We start from the raw sequence: 24566 nt of genomic DNA on the forward strand, positions 1-24566 counted from the left end.
AAGCTGCAACAGTGCTCAGGAATGTGTTGTTGTATTTCAGAAATTCAGACCATTAGCTAACAAAGTACAAAAGAGAAGTACAGCATAGGAACAGGCCTTTTGGCCCTGTAAGCCTGTGCTGATCATAATGTCCTAACTAGACTAAAAAACAAACCTGCCTTTATTCAGTCCATATCCGCCTCTTCCCTCTCTATTCATGTCACCATCCAGATGCCTCTTAAATGTCGCCAAATTGCCTGGTTCCCCATTTCTTCTGGTGATGCGTCCCAAAGTCCTACCACTCTCTGCAGGGAAAAACCTCCCTCGCACATCTCCCTTAAACTTTTTCACCTTGAACCTATGCCCCCTTGCAATTGAAACTTTAACTGTGGGGGGTGAAAAAAGCCTCTGACTATTCAACCTATCTATGCCTTTCATAATTTTGTAGACCTCTAAAAGGTCTCCTTCCAGCTGCTGTCTTTCCAGCAAAAACAATCCTAGTTTTTATTTTAAACCTTTCTTCATGGCCAATGGCCTCGAGCAGGCAACAACTTAGTGAACCTTCTCCACATTCTCTCAAGTTTCCACATCCAAAGCATTGGAAAAATAGATTGCAAGTTAAATACTTAAAGCTTGTTGTGCTGAGCTAATTCTGTCATTTGGATTATTTTTGGCAGTGGATCTCTGCAGCATGACAACTATAGGATCATAAAATGGTTGCAGCACGAATGTTATCTATTCAGCCTCCATGACTCTGGCATTCTGCAAGAATAAATCAGTTAGTTCCATTCCTTAGTCTTTGCCCCATAGTCGTACAAAATTTTTCTCTCCAGGCGTTTATCTAATTTTTCTATTGTAGCCACTATTTTTGTACCTCCAACACATTGTGCATTCTTAACCACTACCTGTATAAAAAGATTTCTCCTCAAGTTACTGTTGGACCTCAAGTTACTGTTGGTTCTTTTTTCATTCAATTTGCATTGGTGTCCTTTCATCATTGGAAGCAGTGTCTCTCAGGCAAATCACAAGGATTTCAAAACCCTTTTGTGAAAGCTGGTTTTAACCTTTCCTTTTCAAGCTTTCATCTATGAAATTCATGTGCCTCATCCCTAGAGTTATCTTCCTAAATCTTTGTGCACCTTGCCCAATGTTTTCACCACCTACTCACTGTATGGTGCTCAGAACTGGAGATCAAGGAGCTTTTTACAATTACTTGTAGTTAGACCAGAATATCATACCTCCTTACCAGTTCAACTTATCCCACACCTTCAATGATTTAAGCACAAATAACTCTCGCTCTGTACTTTTCAGAATTGTATTCTTTACTTTTTCTCATTCTTTATTAAACTTAATCTGCTAAATGTCAGACCGTTCTACCAGCCTGTCCGTATTCTCAGTTTCCCAATATCTTTAAGCTTTCCAAGAGTCACTGCCTTCCACTGAGTTTGACTTAGGTTGATTTAATCATAGCTTTTAGTAAGGAATCATGTAACTGTCTGAAGAGAGAAAGGTTGCAGAACTACAGAGAAAAGGCTGGTGGAAGTATGACTGGCTAGGGAACTCATACAATCAGTTTAGACATGACTGGCATTCTGTGCTCCTACAATGTAGCCATTCTTTGATTCATACCTCATCCATGACATTTACCTCCATGTGTAGATCTATTAGTACCTAATTCATCACAACCCTCTACTGACTACGCTTCTACTATCTGTGCCTCTGAAAAACCTTTCTCTTTTGTCAAATTACTTCTCTCAATTGATTTTCTACTCCGTCCTTGACGTTTTGATTTGCTTCTAAACCTTTAAGTTCCTCAACTTGTTTGAGTTGTGGATGCCATTGGCTGGGCCAGAATTTATTATCCATTCTTTAAAAGGTTGTTGTGAACTTGCTTCTTAGAATGTTAAGTCTCAGTGCTGTTAGGAAGGCATTCCAGGATTTTGAAACTGAAGAAATGACTCCAAGTCTGGAGAGTGAATGGCTTGGAGGGCAACCTCTAGTTGGTTGTATTCCACATATCTGCTGTCCAGATACCACTTCCAGGTGGTAGTGATTATGGGTTGGGAAGGTGCTGTCTGAGGAGGCTTGGTGAATTTCTGTAGTGCAGCTCAGATAGTTGCAGCACTCTACCATGGTATAGTGATGGAGGGAATGAATTTGTGGTGGCAAAGAATGGACTGCTGTGTTCTGAATGGCGTTAAGCCTCTTGATCGTGTTGGGGCTGCACTCGTCCAGGCAAGTATGGGAAGTATTCCAAACACTTTCCTGACCGGTTCCTTGAATTAACAAGATTAAAATAGAGCAGAATGACCATGCTCTTTCAAAGGTGCATTAGTGTATCAGGTGTGCTTCAATAACAATTGACAATGGTTACATGGCTGCCATTAAGCAAGCTTTTAATTTCCCAACTTTTTATTGAATTCAAATTCTCCATTTGTATTCAAATTAGCTAGGGCCTCTGGACAACTAGTCCAGTGACATTACTACTTCATTACCACCTCCCAAAGTGTGCACACTATTATGGGACTGGCGATCTGAAATAAAATCCAAAGTTGCTGGAAAAACTTAATAGGTCTAGCAGCATAACGGTTAGAGAAGCAGAATTAATGTTTTGCGTCCAATATGACTCCTTGTAACCAATAACATTTGCTCCACCTTCTTAAGTTCCTGAGTACTTATCCCAATTAATACAATCCATTTAATATTTGTGTCCTTGAGATTGCCCCCCAAAAAAGCATCTAAATTCATCTTGAATGTATCTCAACATTTTTTTCTAATTTGCTTCTTCATTTGGAAATAATATTTCAAAGTATCGTCTCTTCCCTCCAAGTCTAAATTCTTACTGTTACTAATTGTGTGCTTATGATATTTAAATACTTTATTTTTTATTATTATGGTATGAGTCATGGAATTTTGCAGTGTAGGTAAAGTCTCTTGATCAGTCCCAGCCCAATTTAAGATGTAACCTGACTAGCCTGTACATGTCCAATATGGTCCAAAGCCTCAGAAATCTGATACTCTCCTCCTACAGCATTTCTCCAGCCACATGTTCAATTGATTGATCTTCCTGATCTTAATTTCACTAGTAACGCACTGGAGTAATCCTGTGACTACTGCTTATGGGGACCTCTCTTGAATTTCCTTCCCAACTCCCTGAAATCTACTTTTGAAACTCATCCCTCTTCCTACCTCTGAAGGTATTGTAGTAGAGAGGGCTTTAAATAGTGGAGGTAAGTGAATCACGTGTGAAGTGATGTGGTAAGTCAAAGGAAAACAAAAAAGTAAGAGTAGGATAGCAATTTGTGTAATGATAACCAGAGGGAAAGGGTAACTGAAGTTAGATTAGATTCCCTACAATATAGAAACAGGCCCTTCAGCCCAATAAGTCCACACCAACCCTCTGAAGAGTAACACATCCAGACTCATATTTGCCCCTGACTAATGCACATAACACTATGGACAATTTAGCATAGTCAATTCAAAATCACAAAGCCTATGCATCTTTGTGATTGTGGAGGAAACCCCCACAGACACAGGGAGAACGTGCAAACTCTACACAGACCATTCCCGAGGCAGGAATTGACCCCAGGTCCCTGGCGCTGAGAGGTAGAAGTGCTACCCACTGAGCACCACCAGTATTGACTTTCATAAATCTGGGGAATTCATGGAAAAAAATTGTGGAGGTATTGAGCAAAATTAACATGAGTTTGTGAAAAAGAAGCCATGTTTAACTTATTAGAATGAGATTGAGGGTAGTAGTATGTTGAATTCAATTCCCCAGAAAACAGGAGTGTTTGGGTTATTGAACTTATTCAAGACAACTCTGGTATTTTCTTCATAGACACTGGTTATGGGGGTGATCGGGCAATTGCAGTTGAAAACACCAGATTAGTTAAGAACTAATTAAATCACAGCACAGTCTTGAAGAATCAATTAGCCTAATTCCACTTGTAAATTCTATGTTCGTGTGGAGAGGTGGATTTACCTTGTGAAATGTAAAACAGACAAAGATCATCAAGGCAACATTAACACAATGCAGTGAATTGTGGTAATGCTTTTGCATGTTCACTGTGGGTGTGTTGACTTCGTAGAGAATAGCCTGAAATGAAAATGCAAATAAAGTAATGAACTGTGAACAAAAACAGTGCTGGAGAAACATAGCAGGTCTGGTAGCATCCAAAGAAAGAAAATAATGCTTACATTTCAAATTTAGTGACCTTTCATTAGAAAGAAAATACAAACTAAAATTGGCTTCTCATTTCTCCATCAGCACATTTTCCCTACCTTCCTAATCGGTAATTTAAAGCATTTCATCTTCTAATGTGCAGTTTTTAATCTGCTATAGATTAAAAATGAAGTAGAAAATGGCAGAGATGTACACAAATATGGTTGTGATGACATGCCTGCATGTAACTGCATTATATGTAATGGATCCTTTTAAGAATGCCATTGAAACTTGAATCTAATCTTGATAGCTACTGTCCAACTAGTCAAACTGTGCATGTGCACCAAAATTGGTGTTCAAGAGTCTGAGGACTTGCATAAGTGATGTCTAGCCCATTTTCTCCATTATTATCTTTCTATATAATTCAAATCAAGGTGCAGCTTTCCTGTTCTGAACTCACCAACTGATTTTCCACTCTTGACAAGAAACATATGCGTATATTTTCCTTGTAATAGTTACGCATGTGCCACACCTGTGCTAATGGAATCTCAATTAACTATTTTACTTGGCTTTGTCCAACCCTTCCTTGGACCAAAATGTTAGATTTCCCTAATCTCATTGGTATAATTAGAAACCAGTCTTGTTGATTATGGCTGAAATTTGTTTATCTGAAATTTTCATTTTAATGGGGCTCTCTTAGCTTTTGGAATTTAGAGAAAGAACCTGATAATATTTTGTGATAACTCATCTTGTCACCAGTTGCATTAAAACAAATGAAAAGCAATGGTCGGAATCACTTAAAAATGTTTTTTTAATGACTGAAGTCTGATTTGTGGAGGGGGTCAATCCTATTGAAACTTCAGCCTTTGCCAACATAGCAAATACTTCATTAAATTTCTCATCTTTATGTGTCTGCTCTTAAATATTTAACACACTGTTTTCTATCTTGTTTACAATTATATTAAAATATTGTGTTTCTCCTCCATAAAGTATACAAAATTAAATCTTTTTCTAAACTTTCTATTAATGATCTTTGAACCCCTTTATTCCTTGATGATACTTTTAACAATGGGGAATTTACCAATTGGGTATTGTTTGGCCCTAGCAAGCTGTGTATTAACCCCAATTTATTTTATCAGAATAGTCAAATTCCTAGCTTGGACTCAGGTATACAGAGTGACAGATACTTTTAAAAGAATACAGCCACTTGGGATTTCTACACCAGGTTTCTCTAAAAGTATACCTGCAGGTTGAGTTGGTAGTTAGGAAGGCAAATACAGTGTTCCCATTCATCTTGAGAGTATTAAAATATAAAAGCAGGAATGTACCTCTGAGGCTTCATAAGTATTGTGAGCAATTTTGGGCCGCATACCTCAGGAAAGATGTATTGGCTCTGAGGCAGGTCCAGGGGAGGTTCATGAGAATAATCCCAGGAATGAAAGGCTTTATGTATGAGGAACGTTTGAGGACTCTGGGGCTATACTTGGATTATAGAAGGATGAGAGGGGATCTGACTGAAATTTACAGAGTACTGAATGGCCTGGACAGAGTGGATTTTGGGAAGATGTTTCCATTGGCAGAGAGATGAGGTCCCGAGGGCACAACCTTAGAATAAAGAAATTTTAGAACAGAGATAAGGAGGAACTTCTTCACCAGGGAGTGGTGAAGCTGTGCATATTTTTAGCCTTTACAAAGAGTTCCGTGTAAGTGATAAACCTTAACAAATGTAGAAACAAGAAACTGAGAGGACTTAATGGGCATGTTGGGAAGATCTTGAGAAGCTGAGGTAATAGTATCTACTAAACAAATTTCATAAAACATTTTGTTAATGGATTTGTGTTATGAATTGAATTTTTGCTTTCAAAAGAACATTATGGGTTGCCTACATAATTTAGAGTGATCAATAAGCTCATATTTCATAGAAAGTAGCATTTCCATTAAAAGAATATCTCTTGTTGAGGTTGTATGAAGGCACAATGCCCCCAAACCAAAAGAGTTTGACACTAGTATCATATTTTATTTACAAGGAAGAACTTGGGCTCAGTGCAGCTTGTTAAACCAATTTGTTTTCTCCTGAAATGTCCATACATGGACAAAATTTACTCATAAGCACAATAGCCTCTTGAAGCAATTTCTTAAGATCTCAAATAGTGTTGCTTTTAATTGGAATTAAAAATAATCACCAAGCACCAGTAGATTAAATTCCAATGCATGGTTGTTTATAACAAGTATGATTGCTATCACAATGTAGTAACCGGTGTTTTCATTACCACTTGTGAAGATGACATATACCTGAGCCATTGTTCAAATTGCATTTGTTATAATGTATTGAAGCATTGTGCACCCCCTGCTGGTTAGTCTCAATTAACATGGCATTGACTTTGGGCTTCACGTATCTTGTGCCTTGCATCATTATGCACATTGTGAACGTAGACTTTTTCTGGTTTTAATTTATTTAAAATAGTGGAAGTGTAGGACTCTCATCAATATAGACTTTAGCTGCTATTTATATCAAAATTTGTAAAGGTTATTTCTTGCTTTAGTTATGGCTGCCTTATATGGGAGTTTTCTGCTAAGGATTACAATTAGGACAAAGACTACTATTTACTAATTTTATTGGGTGATAAAAGTTAGCGTAAAATTGAAAGGCCCCAAATTTCGGGTCTGTTTCTATGGACAGAATGTTCCCACTTTCTGTTAATGTTTATTCAAGCTCAAGTCATTGTACCTGGTCCAACATAGTTTGTAACAAGATATCTCACACAACCTTCTGCTCTCACTTCATTGATAGTATGACCAGGCTCCTGCAAAATTTTATTAGGTGATTATATGGCTGGATAGAGAGAAGTACTTGCCACAGCTGGAGCCTTCTGTCTTTCACTCATCTGACACCATTTTTAAAAGGCAGCTATATGCCATTTCTGATGCTGAAAGTCAGAGTGACAACGCACACTGTGGTGCTTGATCATTATTACAAATCACATGGCCCAACAGAAAAGAAAGTTAGCTGCTTGCTTTGTGCACAGGAACCTGGAAGTATTAGTAGACATGGAGAAAGCAGCCATTTGCAGGAGGCCATGCCGGCAGTTCAAGCCAACTTTGATGGAAATTGCAAGTGAATTGGAATAGCCACCTATATGGGAAGAAGGTCAATGATCTTCTGCCACCATATTTAATGCCACCATCTCTGCTACCTCTCACTCACATGGCCAGCACCCATTCTAACTCTACCACTTTACACAACTCACTAAGGCAACCCTCAATATTGCATGCATCATGCCCACTCAATCGCTCTCACCCACCTCATCCTCCCAAAAACTAACCCTTCCTATCCTCAACATTTCCTATTTACTGCCTGGGGCACCTCAGCATCTCTCCTGCTAATGCATCATACTAATTTTCATCCAAGGTCCATAATAATTAATTCCCTCCTTTGACTTGTTGCAGTAAAAGCTGGCCCAGCCCAAGTGGGCTGAACAGTAATAAATGAAATTTAATCCTGAGATGTGAGACAATTTTGGGAGACAAATAAGGCAAGTAAGTACATGTATAATGGTAGGACCCCAGGAAGCCCAGATGGACTTTGATATGCATATCCATGGATCCTTGAAGGCAGCAGGACATAAAGATAAGGTGGTCAAGACAGCAAATGGGATATTGGACTTTATTGGTCAAGATATTGAATACAAGAGCAAGGAGGTTATAAAGGAGCCTCTTTCTGGGCTGTAGAAACTCTATGAATCTATGAATATCTATTTGGCCTGCCAATGTTTTGGTCCCAGCTAATGAAACTACTGGACAAATCAGATCCCAGAATGAAACTTGGCTTGAACAGATCATATTTTTTACTTTTGCCATTGGTTATCTTACTGGGTGGATCCTGAGCATATTCACACAAGGGCTGCAGTGATCTTTTAATACAAGAACACAGGTTTGTTATTCAAAGAGGAAAAACAAACACTAACAAACCTATGTGTATATATGCATGCCAATTTGAAAATATCTTAACATAAACAGCCAAAACATTTTCCCCAAAAATATCCTTTTCAGATACTCAATCCCAGAGAAATACCACTTGTTTCTTAATGCTTTATTGTTAATTGACTGACCACTTTTCCATCTTGGACTGTTGAAACGTTTTGACTTATTTTCAAATGTCAAACTCCTTTTCAGTTCTGACAGCCAAAAGTAATTTCTGCACAAACTCTTTCATCTTGGAGATTCTACAAACCCAACAAAACTGCCTTGCTGCTAGGATGAAACTGCGTTTCTGAACCAAAATCCAAATTCTTCTGCAGGAATGAATCTGGAATCTAATTCTTTTGAACTGAACTCAAACTAAACTGCCATTTGTTTTTCTGTACGTAAAATACTCAGCAGTTTAAAAACTCCATCAATCAGCACTGTTGGTATATGGCTCGGCTTTTACTAAGTCATATGTTTTCTTGGAAGTGATATGTTTAGGTCACTTTTCAAAATGGCTTTCTGACCTCTATTTTTAAAAAAAGGTTACCTTCACAACATTGAAACTAAAATTCATTTGTCTCTATTTGAAAAATCCAAATTCCCAAATTATGATTTTATATATTGTAAACTTTCACAGGACTGACTGTGCCCTAACCACTCTGTGTGCAAAGGATCTAAGTTGCAAACAGAAGTTTGGAAAGAATTCCTTGGAGCTCAAATCTGTCACCTCTTGGTGGCAAACCCTTGCGGTCTGAGCACACTCCACCATGCAGTGAGATATGCAAATACGGGGAAAATGTCAAGAATTGCGCAAGACTAACAGTGCTTGTCCAAGTGCACAATGACCTTTGATATTTGGTACCAATGGCAGGGATGCCAATGCATTTCAGGTTATCCCTGTATTGGGTACAGCAAATAGTAGAATGGGGCTAGAATCAAGCAAGGGACATGTGATGATGTGGGATAGGTAGTTTAATGAAGTGAGTTTGGTAAAATGCATTGAGGACATTTTCTAGGACCCATGGAGAGAAACATTCTGTGAAAACCCAACAAAACTGATACTTGGCCAAAAAGAGTAATATTCAGCCGCATAGATTGAAAAAAGTATGACTTGTTCCATCACCACTGTAGCTCTTCTTTGCAGAAGCTCATAATTCTCCTCCTGGCTATCTTTTCTCCATTTGCAGTGGTATGGCCTTCTCTGTGTAAAGTGTTGAAACTTGGAAAGTACAGTAAGGGGGTTTTTACTAAATACAAATAAACCAAAAAGCAGTTCAAGTTATATCCAAGTTTCCAGCCACATTCAGAAGACAAACCTAAGCCTTGTGGTTCCAGTCCAATTTTGCCAGAATCTACTTGCTTCTCCCTGATATTAATCAATTTCTCAATATAAGTTGTATTAAATTCAATTTGTAACTTTGCTTTGTACTTGTTTTCATTCCCATCTTGGAACATGGAGTGCAATTTTACCCGCCCTGGTGTGACATGAGCAATGGCAAGAAATGTGGGAAAATATGGTGAGAATTTTAAAAACACGTCTTTGATGTTGAGATTGTTTTCCTGATTTGCCCTTTAAGACATAAATGGTGACTTTAGGATCTCATTCTTGAGTGGCATCTCATTAGCGCCCCAACTCACTGTATTGCAATACTGCCAATTTTCCTCTTGTTCAACGCAAAAGCGGATGGCAAAATTTCCCACAAATAATTCAGAGCGGTTACCTGGTAGCTGCCACTCTCCGAATATTTTTACTGACCATCATATAACTGCTTCTTCAGAGAAATGCCCATGCCCACCATCCTTTGTGGGACTTTATAACCTTGCAAGTTGGCAACAGCAAACTACCAGCCTCATCACCTCAGCATGCCTGCTCTCAGACTAACTCTGTCAACACTTCAAGCCTTGAACAATTTGGAGCTCCGGAGCACTAATAATCTGTGTGCTTCCTCCAGGTCATTTTACACACAGTAACACGCACTTACCTCAAGGATACAGAACTGGCTCAAAGGTTGAAGACAGAGGGTGGTGCTGGAGGGTTGTTTTTCATACTGGAGATCTATGACTAGTGGAGGGCCACAAGGACCAGTGCTGGGTCCACTACTTTTCGTTATTTATATAAATGATTTGATTGTGAGCATAAGAGGTATAGTTAGTAAGTTTGCTAATGACACCAAAACTGGAGGTATAGTGGACAGTGAAGAAGATTACTTCAGATTACAACAGGATCTTGATCAGATGGGACAATGGGCTGAGAAGTGGCAGGTGGAGTTTAATTCAGATAAATGTGAGGTGCTGCATTTTGAGAAAGCAAATCTTAGCAGGACTTATACACTTAATGTTAAGGTCCTAAGGAGTGTTGCGGAACAAAGAGACCTTGGAGTGCAGGTTCATAGTTTCTTGAAAGTGGAGTCACAGGTAGCTAGGATAGTGAAGAAGGCATTTGGTATGCTTTCCTTTATTGGTCAGAGTATTGAGTACAGGAGTTGGGAGGTCATGTTGCAGCTGTACAGGACACTGGTTAGGCCACTGTTGGAATATTGCATGTAATTCTGGTCTTTTTCCTATCGGAAAGATGTTGTGAAACTTGAAAAGGTTCCGAAAAGATTTATAGGATATTGCCAGGGTTGGAGGATTTGAGCTATAGGGAGAGGCTGAACAGGCTGGGGCTGTTTTCCCTGGAGTGCCGGAGGCTGAGGGGTGACCTTATAGAGGTTTACAAAATTATGAGGGGCATGGATAGGGTAAATCGACAAAGTCTTTTCCCTGGATTGGGGGAGTCCAGAACCAAAGGGCATAGGTTTAGTGTGAGAGGGGAAAGATATAAAAGAGACCTAAGGGGCAACGTTTTCACGCAGAGGCTGGTATGTATATGGAATGAGCTGCCAGAGGAAGTGGTGGAGGCTAGTAAAATTGCAACATTTAAAAGCCATCTGGACAGGTATATGAATAGGAAGGGTTTGGAGGGATATGGGGTGGGTGCTGGCAGATGGGACTAGATTGGTTTGGGATATCTGGTTGGCATGGACGGGTTGGAACGAATGGGTCTGTTTCCGTGCTGTACATCTTTATGACTCTATCTGCATAGGATGCATCTCATGGCTCTCAGCTCACTTTCTTAATGCTCAATCACTTTGCGTTTACTCTGTATACTTCACATGGCTTCCTTCATGCTCACTTGCTGGCCTCAATACAGATGTGTAGCCTGCTAGCCTCTGTGTGCCTCACATAACTTCTTTAAAAGACAAGGTCTTCAGTACTCAGTTACAGTTTCCCAGTTTCTCAGTGCAGAGGAATTGGGAGGTGGTTTGTTATGGTGGGGAGCACTGAACAATCATAGGGATGGATATGTCACTATGTGTCATCGAGCTTTATCAACATGATGCTTGCTACATATGCCAGCAGTTTATACTTCGCGCTTCAGGCATGTGACCATGTGTTACAGTCAGGAGATAGCAATCCTGGGGCAAAGGAGGACGACAGTCAGTGCTGGGATTCTACTGCAGTCAGTCCTGGGGCTGATCTAATTCCAGTTCAGGGCTTAGCTATGGGCATTCAGGTACTTAGTTCTGCCAGTGTCTTGCAACCCATGTCCTTGGTGTTGTCCAGGCTTCAACCAGGGCCTCACTGGATCAGATGACAGGGCTGCTGAGGCTGCTGTTCTTGGATGTTCAAGGATAATCTGGACAGAGTGTATCACATCACCCTGGCATGCTGTGTTCTGCACAATTGCAGCAGCTGATATGATAGATGCTGAAGAACTGGGAGAACAGGAGCAGTCTTCATGAGGAGGAATACATTGGGGAGGAGAAAGCTGACTTTGTCCATGACAGGGTTCAGCTACATTAGGTGATACAAGCCAGAGAGAACTTCACCTATACCCTGTTCCAAGAGACAAGAGCAAGGTGGACTGTAAATTAATATTTGTTCATGATGCAGAAATTCGATTTGCATTATCAGGAGTAACTTCAGCCTCTATTGATTTCTGTAAATCAAAGCTCCTAACTGTATTTGTCCAATTGTTCGTCTGTATGTGATGTTCCCCTACTGGACAACTTGTACTGCAGATCTACACTGGACAGTGGGGATAGAATGTACAGACAGGTAAAGAGTGTAGCTTGATGGTTAAACATCAGCTATGGAGAGAGAATGGGATTGTATATGCAAGGGAGTGTCAGCCATGCTGGCTCTGGTCCATGGGTAATATGGCTTGAAGGGCTGCTGTGCCATGACATTTCTGGTGAGGGGCAACACCTAATTGTCAACATTTATCTGGGTGCACAACGACCTTTCAAAGATGGCACAAACAGAAGGGTATCCACTGAGTGGCAAGTGACTTCAGGAAGGGCATGTGATAAAACGGGGTGGAGATGATATGTAACAGATATCAATGGGGCACACGGTCTGTAACTAATATGGTGAGTTTGCTAAGATATGGTGATAAAACCTGCTAGGTTGGTGGAAAAGTGTCCAAAAGACCTGATACAACTTGAACTTAAATAAAACAACGTAAGGTTCAGACCATAGTATCTGACAGTAGCAATGTCAGTATGCTAGGAGATAATTTCAAACCAGATGTTAAATCAATCTGCCTATTCTTGAGGTCCTGATATTAGAGATTCTATGGCATAATTCAGAGATCAAGAAGTTCTCCTGATATCTTGACTAACATTCCTCACTCTACTGTGCCATTATTTACAGGCTATCTGGTCATTAATTCAACTGCTGTTCATTTGTTTGAATTTGTATTTTCCCCAACATTTACCTATATAAAGCAAAAGATTGTACCTCTATCATTTTAGAATATTTGAGAAATGTGACAGTGTACCAGAAAATTTAAGGCATTTAAATTCTTTTAAAAAACAATTACAATAAAAATCTCTGTTCAATTCATAACACATAACACTGAGCAATTGTACAGCTATTCTTAAAAAAAAATACAAAAATAATCTATAGGGTCAATTTTGCAATCCCGTTAGAGTATTGGCAGCTTTATTATAAATGGTGAAATTTATGTGCTAGGTTATCATAAGTCTTTGTGCTTATAATTGCTTTGTATACTAATCTACCAGGACAAATGTAAACACAGAATATAATTATTGCTCTGCTGAATAGAAATTACCCTAGCTACCATATTTAAAGATCAAGTAACATGTTTTCTCAACAATAGATGGTAAAGTTGCCTCAGTTACACCCAGAAACCAGGTTTTAATTATGCAAGATGACCTGAACAATGAAGGATCACCTTCTCGCATTTATAAAGCAGGAGAATTGTGGATATCATTTACATTGATGGATGTTGTAAGCTGATCAGAGGACTTTGTTATCATTAGAACCTTCATGGTTTAGTTAATCTTGCTGTCTAGATATTCTAGGTTATTTCTCATGATTTTTGTCAAGAGAAAAAGAAAACAATCATCCCTTCTTCTTTATGCTGACACTTTGCTGGCACAATCCAAAATTCACCTGATGGCAAATAGACGTTTACTCTACAAATGAAGAAAAGTGGGATTATTTTCACATTGGTAATTTGTTAAGTGGAACAGTTCACCATCACCCAGAGTCCCAGAAATTTGACTTCAAATGGAATTTTCACATTATCTTCTCCTGCACCTGAAGATATTTTTACAATACAATTTCAATTTCCACTGGCCGTTCTGGGTCAGGCACTGACACAATCTTGGGGAAGGGGTTGCATAGTGGGACTGTCAGTAGACTAGTAATCCTCAGGCAATCCAATAGTAATCCACAGCTACCTGGGCTACAACTTCTCCCTCCCCCGTAAAAATGCTATCCCTTACTCCCAATTCCTCTGCCTCCATTACATTTGCTCCCAGACGGACCAATTCCACTCTAGCACATCCCAGATGGTCTCCTACTTCAAAGACCATAATTTCACCTCCCACATGGTCAACAATGCTGTCCAGCGCATCTCCTCCACTTCCTGCACCTCTGCCCTTGGACCCCACTCCTCCAACAACAACAAGGACATAAGAGGTGTAAATTCTGCGCCAATATCTCCCCACTCACCTCCATCCAATACCCCAAAGGATCCTTCCACATCTGACAGAGATTTTTCTGCACATCCAAACATCTCACCGACCATGCCCGTTGCTCTCGATGTGGTCTCCTCTACTCTGGGGAGACAGGATGCTGAATTGTGGAACATTTCTGAGACACACGTGCCATCAATCCCACTGGCCTGTGGTTGACCACTTCAACTCCCACTCTCACTCTGCCAAGGGTGTGCAAGTCCTGGGCCTCCCCCACCACCAAACCCTAGCCACCCAACGCCTGGAGGAAGAAGACCTCATATTCTGCCTTGGGACCCTCCAACCACATGGGATCAATTTCAATTTCACCAGTTTCCTCATCTCCCCTCCCCCCACCTTATCCCAGATCCAACCCTCCAACTCGACACCACCCTCTTGAACTGTCCTACCGCACACCTTCATTCCCACCTATCTGCTCCACCCTCAACTCTGACCTATCACCATCATTCCCCATCTGCATCTACCTATTGCATTCCCAACTATTTTTCCCCAGCCCCACCCCCCCATCCGTTTATCTCTCAGCACCCTTGGCTCCCCTCCACCTCCCACCACATTCCTGATGAAGAGCTCATGCTCGAAACATCATCTCTCCTGCTCCTTTGGATGCTGCCTGACTGGATGTGCTTTTCCAGCACCACAACGTTTGACTAGTAATCCTCAGAGCTATATTCTGGGGACATAGAAGCATTGAAACTAGTAGCAAACGCTCTGCCATTTAATATGGTTGTGGCTGATCCTGTATCAAATCCTACCATGGCAGATAACAAAATTTGAATTCAATAAAAATCTGGTATTAAAAGGCTAACCTAATGGCAACCATTACAACGTTGTCGATTGTTGTAAGTATTCATCTGGTAAACTAATCTTCTTTAGGAATAGAACTTTGCCATTCTTACTCGATCTGGTTGACATATGACTCCATACCCACAAACAATGTTAACTGCCCTCTGAAATGGCTTAGCAAGCCACTCAGTTCAATGCCAATTAGAACTGGGAAATAAATGTTGGCCATGCAGTGACAGAGTCGAGAGTGTGGTGCTGGAAAAGCATAGCCTGTCAGACAGCATCCGAGGAACAGGAGAATCGGCATTTTGGGCATAAGCCCTTTATCAGGATTTCTGATGATGGGCTTATGCCCAAAACATCAATTCTCTTGCTGCTCGGATGCTGACTGACAGGTTGTGCTTTTCGAGCACCACACTCTTGACTCTGATCTCCAGCATCTGCAGTCCTCACTTTCTCCGTGGGGTGACAGGCACATTCCAAAAATGAATTTCATAGAAAATCTCAGAACAGAGCAATGTGAGACTCTTAGGAGTTGATGGTACTGGCATCCCTTCACTTCAGTTTGACATTGCATGGATTTCAACTTCAAACTTGGTTGAAGGCTCAGGGTTCCTTTGACCGAAAAACATATTTAACCAACCTGCAAACTGAAAACAGAACACAGAATACTGAAAAAACCCAGCAGGTCTGGAATCATCTGTGAAGAGAGAAATCGAGTTAACATTTTAGATCCAAAATGATTCTTCTTCAGTTCTGACATGGGCATTGCCACCTGCATTGTACAAACATTTTAAATTTAACTTAGGTGATGAGTAACATGCGTATGTGTAAGAATAAAAAAAAGCATCTGCAGAATGCAGAACTTGGCCTTTTACCAAAGTAAATGGAGCACCATACTGCCTACTTGAAAACCACAATCCTAGCTGCTATCTAAAACCTGTCTAAATACAGCCTCAAAGTTGTATGACCCAGCTTTGTACACTTGAAAACCAGTCACCTTAAGTCTTTCTTACAAAAGTTTCAATAACACTTTTCTTTCTGAATATAAAGATTGAGGGTAAATAGGCTGAAATGTTGAAGTGTTTTCTTCCACGATTACTTGTTCTGATATCAGTGTTATCAATTACCTAGTAATTGGTATAATAATTGGTTCCTTCTGGTGTTTATATTTTGTTTCTTGTAATATCCAGAGCCTTGCAATAAAGACCAAAAAAAATGTAAGAAAGGGAGGCTGATCACAGATGTACAAACTGTGCTCACTTGAAACTGTTCTCTCAAAATTTGAATATCCTGATTTAGAACAGTGCTGATACATTGAACTGGCATTTAATGAAAAGGTCACAGGAGTACAGCAACAACTTGATTATTTAGCATCTTTAACATGGAAAAATATCTCATGGTGACTTTCCATAGGTGAAATCAGATAAAAATGGACAAAATATTAGGAGGGTCAAAATGCTTTGGTTGAGAAGGTATGTCAGAAGCAAAGTCCGAAAGGTGGAGATTGAGTTGAAGATGTGGAGATACTTGGCAGTGTGTACTCTAAAGAATAAGCCTAGACAGCTCTAGGCATGGCCACCAGTCATGTGGAAAGCAGAATAGAGGATCCATATGAAGTTAAAATTAGAAGGTAGAGTTTGTTACAAGTTTACAACAGTCTGGCTTGAACTGTCTCTTCATTGAACAGTTGTAAGATCTCTGTGACCATGGTCACAGGACTATGGCAAGCCAATATTGCATATCTATCCAAGTGTTCTTTTTTTGCAAGGAAAATCCTATCATTTTCATTTATACTTGGGTTACCCAAGTTAGCTATGATGCACACACTGTTCTTCTACATGAGCAGTTTGTTACTGTTGTCAGTCTCTGCACATGCATTGTGGACACAGTGTTAAAATCATACTGGTCTCTTAAAGGTATCCATGCATGTTGTTGGTCATTCATCTAGATGAGGTTCCTTCTCTAGGGACTTTGGTTCACATATCACTTGTTGTCACAGTAACTTGTTCCATTTCCGTTGTTGAGATGCTGTCGACCTCTGGGACTGATGGTTAACCTGTGGTCTGTGCAGATGGTGAATTCGCATCTTCCTCACGTCTGTCTGCAGTCATAGAGTCATAGAGATGTACAGCATGGAAACAGACCCTTCAGTCCAACTTGTCCATGCTGACCAGATATCTTAACCTAATTTAGTCCCATTTGCCAGCACTTGGCCCACATCCCTCTAAACCCTTCCTATTCATATACCCATCCAGAATCCTTTTAAATGTTGTAATTGTACCAGCCTCCACCACTTCCTCTGGCAGCTCATTCCATACACACACTACCCTCTATGTGAAAAAGTTGCTCTTTAGGTCCCTTTTCTACCTTTCCCCTCTCACCCTAAACCTATGTCCTCTAGTTTTAGACTCCCCCACCCCATAGCAGGGAGACCAGAATCATATGCAATACTCCAGAAGTGGCCGAACCAGATGGCTCACAAATCCTGGGATGAATGAAGGAGTGAGGAGGTCTGTGCAAGTGCCAAAGTGACCACTGTTGAGTGACGCCATTCCCCCCCCACCATCTCTGTCCCTCCCCCAGCCCCATACCCACCCCTTCCCAACCTCCCCAACCCCCCCAAACCAGGTTTCAGCCTTTCCCTCAGTGTCTACCTGCTTGATTTTCCCTGTTCATATGGAAGACCTCAAAGGACTTTTGTTCCTTGGCATCTCACCAGCCTCCCCGTTGAGATTGTCTAAGTTCATCACTGTTGACATCATGGACTTCACGGAAGACAAGTCGATGCTTCCGGGATTGTTTGGCAAAATCACTGCTGTCCCCTGGGCAGTGGTAGTGACAACCTCTGTAATAGCTTCTCTAATTGTGCATGTATGCCCCTGATTGCGATCTGGCTGTTTACTTCTCCAGTGTACAAACACTGTAGGCAGGTCCCAGGTTGCCACTTGTTGAGAGTGTTAAAGACTCATACCCTGACTGGCTCTCCTGTGCTCAGTTCTTGCAATGGCTTGGTAGTTTTGTTGAAATGAAAAGTGGCTTTCTGCCATTTCACCTTGATTTTGTCACTAATCGTTGTTACTACTTTGTGTTTCTTCAAAGAGTAGTTTGGATACAATATGATATTAATCTTTGAACTGGACTGTTTTCCATGCCTCACGTGGGTATGATACTTCACTTGAAAATTGCCTTGTGTGTGTGTAATATATATACAATATATATACGCACATATGTGTGTGTGTATGATGGTGTATTTGCTTGATTCCTGTATGATCCCTTTGGCTATTTTTACTGCTGCCTCAGCTTTTCCGTCTGAGCAGTGACAATGTGAAGATGATGATTCGTGTTGAATTTCCCAATCCTTGATGAAGAGGCTGAATTATTAAGTTGTGAATGGAGGGCTATTGTCACTCATCGCAATATCTGGAATGCTGGAACAACTGTAGCTTTCACACATTCCACAATTTCACTGGTAGTCATTGAAGCAATGGTGACCAGATAATCACCTCCTGCAAAGACGATGCACTTTGGGATGTTATGTGTCATCAGCATCTCTCTAACTTGTTCAGCTTGGTATTCATTGCAAGCACTGCACTGGTTATTGGTCCTTGATCACTGTACTTTGCTCATGTTTGACCAGATGACCACATCTACTGCACCTCAAGTTGCTCCGGCAACTATCATCCTAGAACCAAGTCAGAAGTTACATGACACAGGTTATAGTCCAATAGGTTTATTTGAAATCACAAGCTCTTGGAGCTGTTGGACAAAAACCTGATGTTGTGTGACTTCTGACTTTGTCCACTCCAGTCCAACGTGGGCACCTCCACATCATGGCTACCATTGTAGAACCAGAGGACATAGTCTGAGAATTACAGCCAGACTGCTCATGAGAGATGTTAGGAAGCACTTCGACAATACAAAGGGTAGTAGATGCTTGGAACACTCTTCCACAAATGACAGTGAACACTAGGTCAGTTGACAATTTTATATCTGAGATAAATAAAGTTTTGTTAAGCAAAGGTATTAAGAGATAAGAGTCAAAGGCAGATATGTGGAGTGAGGCCACAGACCAGCCATGATCTCATTGACAGTGAAACAGGCTTGTCCTGTTGCCAGGTTCCTATCGCAATGCTGCTGCAAGGACAGTGTGAGCCTACCTGGAATCTCACAGCATTCCTGATTTGCCTTGCCTTGCTGGCTAGTGCAGTCACAAAGCCAGAGGCTTGTTATGGGCGTTGGCAGTCCTCAAGGGGGACAGTCTGCATTCAGGGAGTCCCAGCATAGTAAGCCTAGGGCAGCCTCTGAAACCAGTCCAGTGGCTTGGACATGGTCAGTCAGCCACTCAGGATGGTCAGAGTCAGGGTTTTCATAAGGGGTAGCCCACCATCCATCTTTACTCTTTCTGCCCTATTGTGTGGGCTGTTATACTCCTCAAATGAGAGAGGGGCAGGAATTAAGGAAGATGAAAATGGGTGGCATAGCTGTTACTTTTCCTGCAGGTGGAAATATGTTCCAAGTGAGTGAACAGACAACACTGACAGGCAGGGCTGCTGTAAGGGGTTTGCTGCGACAGTAACAGCAAGTGAGGCAGGATGTTGCAGGCTGTAGTGAGAGTAGTAGAGCATCAGCCTTGTTGGGAGGTGGGTGCAGGAGCTGAGATAGAATGAGTATGAGGGATCAGAGAGAAGTGGTGGGACTTATTCTGGTGGAGTGGAGGAGTTCATTGATATTCTTTCCACTGTTGGTCATGTGTCTAAATGGCTGAGACATAACTGACCTGGGTGGCATGACCTGCTCTGCTGGTCCTGGAGGAAGAGCGCATCTTATCTCTGCACCACCCTGTCCATGAAGTGAGACACCCATTTCCCTCCAATTTCCATCGTGCCAGGCAGCTCCAGACTAACAATGCCTCTTTGGGTGCGCTAAGGATTTTTAAAGATGATGTAGGTAAAAGGGATGCCAAGCAAGTTGTTCCGGGAATATCACATAGTAATTGTAATGAAGTCAGCCAGGTGGACCTCATAGAATATGAGTTCCCTGACTGGGGCTGTTAATCTGGTCCAATCAGGGAGTCTGGCTGATAGATATAAACAGGAGTGTCAGAGGTTCTGTTCACTCTGAAAGCTGGCTCTGAGAGAGCTATATCAATGCCAAGGACTCTCCATGTGTAAATAAAGGGCCACTTGGTGATGGGATGCTGGCTTCTGTGTGTTATTTCAAAGCTCATGGCAACATGGGGATCAAATCAGGCATGAGGGATGATATGGGGTGGGGTAGATAGTTAGTGAGACACATTGGTACATTTAGCGAGAAATCTCACTAGGCCTTATGACAAGAGTCCTTCAAAAACTTGGACACAATGGGCATTTAGCCAAAAGAAATGAGATTCAACCCAATATGTCTGGTTTTCAGCTGCAGCATGCTTCTTTGTTCATTTTCTGCAGCTTCTGTATCTTCTAACAGCGTTCAGCAGCTCTCAGCATTCCTGTGTTCCTCTTTTAGCAGCTGTGCTTCTAAACAGCTTTTCAACTTTCAATCTCAGCTCCACTCTGACTCTGTTATAAGCTCGTAGGACAGCATGCTAACTTATACCATCTCTTTAATGAACTGGTTGCAAAACAAATGTCGCAGTGTATTGCTCAGAACACATATGTCACATGACTACAGGAGCCATATTTGTATAGTGTTACATTTCTAACCCAGAGTTCTTGGAATTCTAGGAGTGAAGGAAGTTACAGAGATAGTGACAGGCAAAGCCATTGAGGGAATTTAGTTTGAGACTTCGGGATAATTGGAGCCAGTGTAGGTTGACAAGCACTCAATGTAGAATAGGGTACAGGCAATGTTTTGTCTTACGGGATACTTTGGCAATCTTGTGAAAGTAATATTAGAGATGAAGAAAGAACAATTCAAAAGGGGCTTAAAATCCACAGTGTAGATTTTTAAAACTGCAGAAACCAAAGGACTCAAATAGAAAAGAGTTAAGTCTATAATAATCAAGGCTTTGTTCGAAGAATGTCAATGGTATGACACAGCTTCTAACTACTGTGCTCGGTTTTAATGACACTCTATTGAATTGACAATAGCAGAAGTTTGTTTAATTTAGTAGAAACCTTTAACAGACAGTCATTCAATCAGATCTCCCCTGCAGCTAATTCCTTTCAGAGGTATAGAATTGAGGTTGCCTATAGCAACACAGTTGTCGCTGTGACGAGAGTTCCTGTTTGCAGCAAGGACACCAGTGCTTTTCTAATCACGGTGATTTAGCATTTGTTCAGCTCAAGTTAGACAAAATGGCTCAGGTAAGCATTACCAGACCCGCTTCACATTCAGGGTTACCATCCATGTTTCCTGAAGTGCAGCACCCTTTGTCAAGGCTGGGCAATCCTGAAACTATTTCAGTTCAGGGAGAATCGAACCTGTCAAATGGAAGACAAGGTAGTGAAAGATCTGCTTCTCAGGAAGCTTCAAATAATGGAGGTCCATTGAAAACAAGTCCCAGAAGGCGTGAATACATCTCTACTTTGGAAAATGCGCTTAAAGAGCACAGTAGGGGACAAATGGACAACTGGAGAAAGCTTGATCACTGGATAAATCTCAGTAAGTTCCACTATTAAATACATACTGATTAGTATCTCAGGAATAAGCGTGCACCATGAATTACGTGTTCAGTGGTGTGAACATGCTCAGCTGAGTCTTGCAGCTGTGAACGATATAGTGGTTCGAAGATTACGTGAGCTGAACTGGATAGTCACTCAGAAAATATGAGTCAGGAAAGCATTAAAATTCAACCTATATTGTCCAGTTTTCAAATGCTCCAGGGAAACACTGCTTACTGCACAGGCTGATTCACCATGATGAACCATCCTTTAACACCTCAAATAGCTGCTGGTGAAAAGAGGTCTTGGTTAGTTGCCTCTGCGCCCACAAATGATTGATTCATGGGAGAACCTTGAAAACAAATAGAGACTTTTCAAATACTTGATAAAAACCAATTAAGGAAAAGGTTTGCATGAGCAAGTAGCTATAATGATTGAACTTTAAATAATTTTGTTTTACATTTTATAAGTAGGGTTGGGTATGGAATGAACTGCCAGAGGAAGTGGTGGAGGGTGGAAAATTACAAAATTTAAAAGGCATCTGGATGGGTCTATGAATAGGAAGGGTTTGGAGAGATATGGGACAAATGCTGGCAAGTGAGACTAGATTTACTGAGGATATCTGGTTGGCATGGACGGGTTGGATCGAAGGATCTGTTTCCATGCTGTACATCTCTATGACTCTATGACTCTTTAAGGGGTGAATTAAATTCACAATTCTGTAACTTTTGGATGAAAAGAATGATTTTTTACATTAGAAAAACGGTGGGCCAGTGACCCCAGACTGGTTGATCATGATGTTGAGACAATTATCACAAGACCTGGTACACAAATGAGACTGCAAATTGATGAGGTAAGAAATTTAGAGCTGTAGAATTAAATATTATGCATTTTTAATGTGCTGCGTTTGCATTCTCAATTTGGTGTATATATAAATTAGAGGCAATAGCAAATAAAAAATTTGAAGCTAAGGCATAATCATTGCATGGTTTGAATTTTGCTTAAAAATGAATGATTGCACCAAGTTTAGAAAATTGTCTTGTGCCTATCACCTATCAAATACAGGAATAGGTGTTACAAAAGGGAATATGTTTGGTCAGCATGGTATTGGTCGGTGGATCTAGCAAATGGAGCCGAGATTCATTTCATGGGATCCTCATGTACGTAACACAATTGATTCATAAAACATAATTCAGTGAATCCATCATTTAAATATCTGACTGAAAAATGTTCTTAAATTTGGGATCTCAGAAGCATAAATCCTTATTGTCTGCATTTCAGTTAAGGATCTCAGGCACATAAATGGCATCATTATACTCCTTTTTACACATGAGCTGAAATCAACAGAAAACATATTAATTATATGTTTCCTGCTGATTTTAATGATTCTCTGTGTTCAAATAGAATAGAAATAATTGTTTTACTAAGTTAAACTGATTACATATTCGTAATAGATTAATGTTTTGAGCTTTTGATGCATTTTAGAATTTATGTAACAATGCAGGGATGAAATGTGATGTAATAGGTTCTTTTAAAATATTCATTCCACTCCTTGGCTTTTTTCTTAATCAGGACAAAGTGAGGACTGCAGATGCTGGAGATCAGAGTCACGAGTATGCTGCTGGAAAAGCACGGCAGGTCAGACAGCTTCCGAGGAGCAGGAAAATCGATGTTTCGGACATATTCTTGAAGAAGGGCTTATGCCCGAAACATCGATTCTCCTGCTCCTCGGATGCTGCCTGACCTGCTGTGCTTTTCTACCACCACACTCTCGACTTTTTTTCTTAATCAGAATCCTAGGACAGATGTTCTGTTTAATAATGTACTTACTTTATTGTGCCCTTACTCCTACTCCATTTAATCACCTTTCTTTCCACAAAATCTGGATCAGCCCTACAGTTGGTCGATCTAATCCCAGCTATTGAAAGAAAAGAGATCGATGGCTCAGGTATTGACAGGCCAACACTTTCCTTTTTTAATTTTAGATTTTGAGCTTTTTCACATTCACTTCTATGAGGACTCATTGAAAATCAATCAAGAACAGGGACTCTGACTAATTTCCATCTCCTTTGCAGCTTAATATCACTAGAGCTAAAAGCAGCATTTGTACAACTGCCTCAACAGAGATTGGGACAAATCGAGAATTGAACCCATGTTGTACCTTTATACTTCAGTACCATGTCATATTGTGCGTTAAATACATAGGTCGGCAGGACAGCAGATGCCTCTTCTGTGAATAGTGGAGTTTGGATCTTTTCATTTTAGTGCTAGCAATAAGAGGCTGTGTGGAACACAGATCTCTGCTGTTCTTACCTAACAATGCAATGGTCTAGCTATCTTAGGGCACTCCAACAGGTTGTAAAATATTAAAGATATTCTGATAGCAAGTGGGTTTAACTGACAGGCATCTTTACTGTTAAAAACCACACTGACATTCTGGAAATAGCATAAGTATTCAGATTCCACCTTTGTAGATTAATTAATAGTTAGACTGATTCAGCCCAGATCAAGTAGTGGTGTATTATTGAGGTCAGAGTACCAACTATATTATCTATAATAAAAGGAGTAGCCATGGGCACCCGCATGGGCCCCAGCTATGCCTGCCTCTTCGTAGGATATGTGGAACAGTCCATCTTCCGCAGCTACACTGACAGCACCCCCCACCTTTTCCTCCGCTACATCAATGACTGTATCGGCGCTGCCTCTTGCTCCCACGAGGAGGTTGAACAATTCATCTATTTTACCAACACCTTCCATCCCGACCTCAAATTCACCTGGACCGTCTCAGACTCCTCCCTCCCCTTCCTAGACCTTTCCATTTCTATCTCAGGCGACCGAATCAACACGGACATTTACTATAAACCGACCGACTCCCACAGCTACCTAGACTACACCTCCTCCCACCCTGCCCCCAGTAAAACCGGCATCCCATATTCCCAATTCCTTTGTCTCCGCCGCATCTGCTCCCAGGAGGACCAGTTCCAAAACCGTACAACCCAGATGGCCTCCTTCTTCAAGGAC

The 24566-nt window shown here is 40.8% G+C and overlaps 1 protein-coding gene across 4 annotated transcripts in view; it reads left to right on the top strand.

The window, feature by feature from the left end:
- The first annotated feature begins 9566 nt into the window (after positions 1-9566).
- Positions 9567-24566, top strand: part of LOC122561192 (EF-hand calcium-binding domain-containing protein 6-like) — a 64089-nt gene continuing 49089 nt past the window's right edge. For 3 of the 4 annotated variants that reach the window (XM_043712725.1, XM_043712726.1, XM_043712728.1), the window contains exons 1-2: positions 21194-21546; positions 22304-22398. In XM_043712725.1, coding sequence (XP_043568660.1) covers positions 21240-21546; positions 22304-22398 — 402 coding nt within the window. In that variant the 5' untranslated portion in view covers positions 21194-21239. Of the gene's footprint in view, positions 9628-21193; positions 21547-22303; positions 22399-24566 lie in introns of those variants that run through there. The other variant, XM_043712727.1, reaches the window with a different exon arrangement.

The sequence above is a fragment of the Chiloscyllium plagiosum genome, chromosome 22, assembly GCF_004010195.1.
Source record: "Chiloscyllium plagiosum isolate BGI_BamShark_2017 chromosome 22, ASM401019v2, whole genome shotgun sequence".
Lineage (NCBI taxonomy): Eukaryota > Metazoa > Chordata > Chondrichthyes > Orectolobiformes > Hemiscylliidae > Chiloscyllium > Chiloscyllium plagiosum.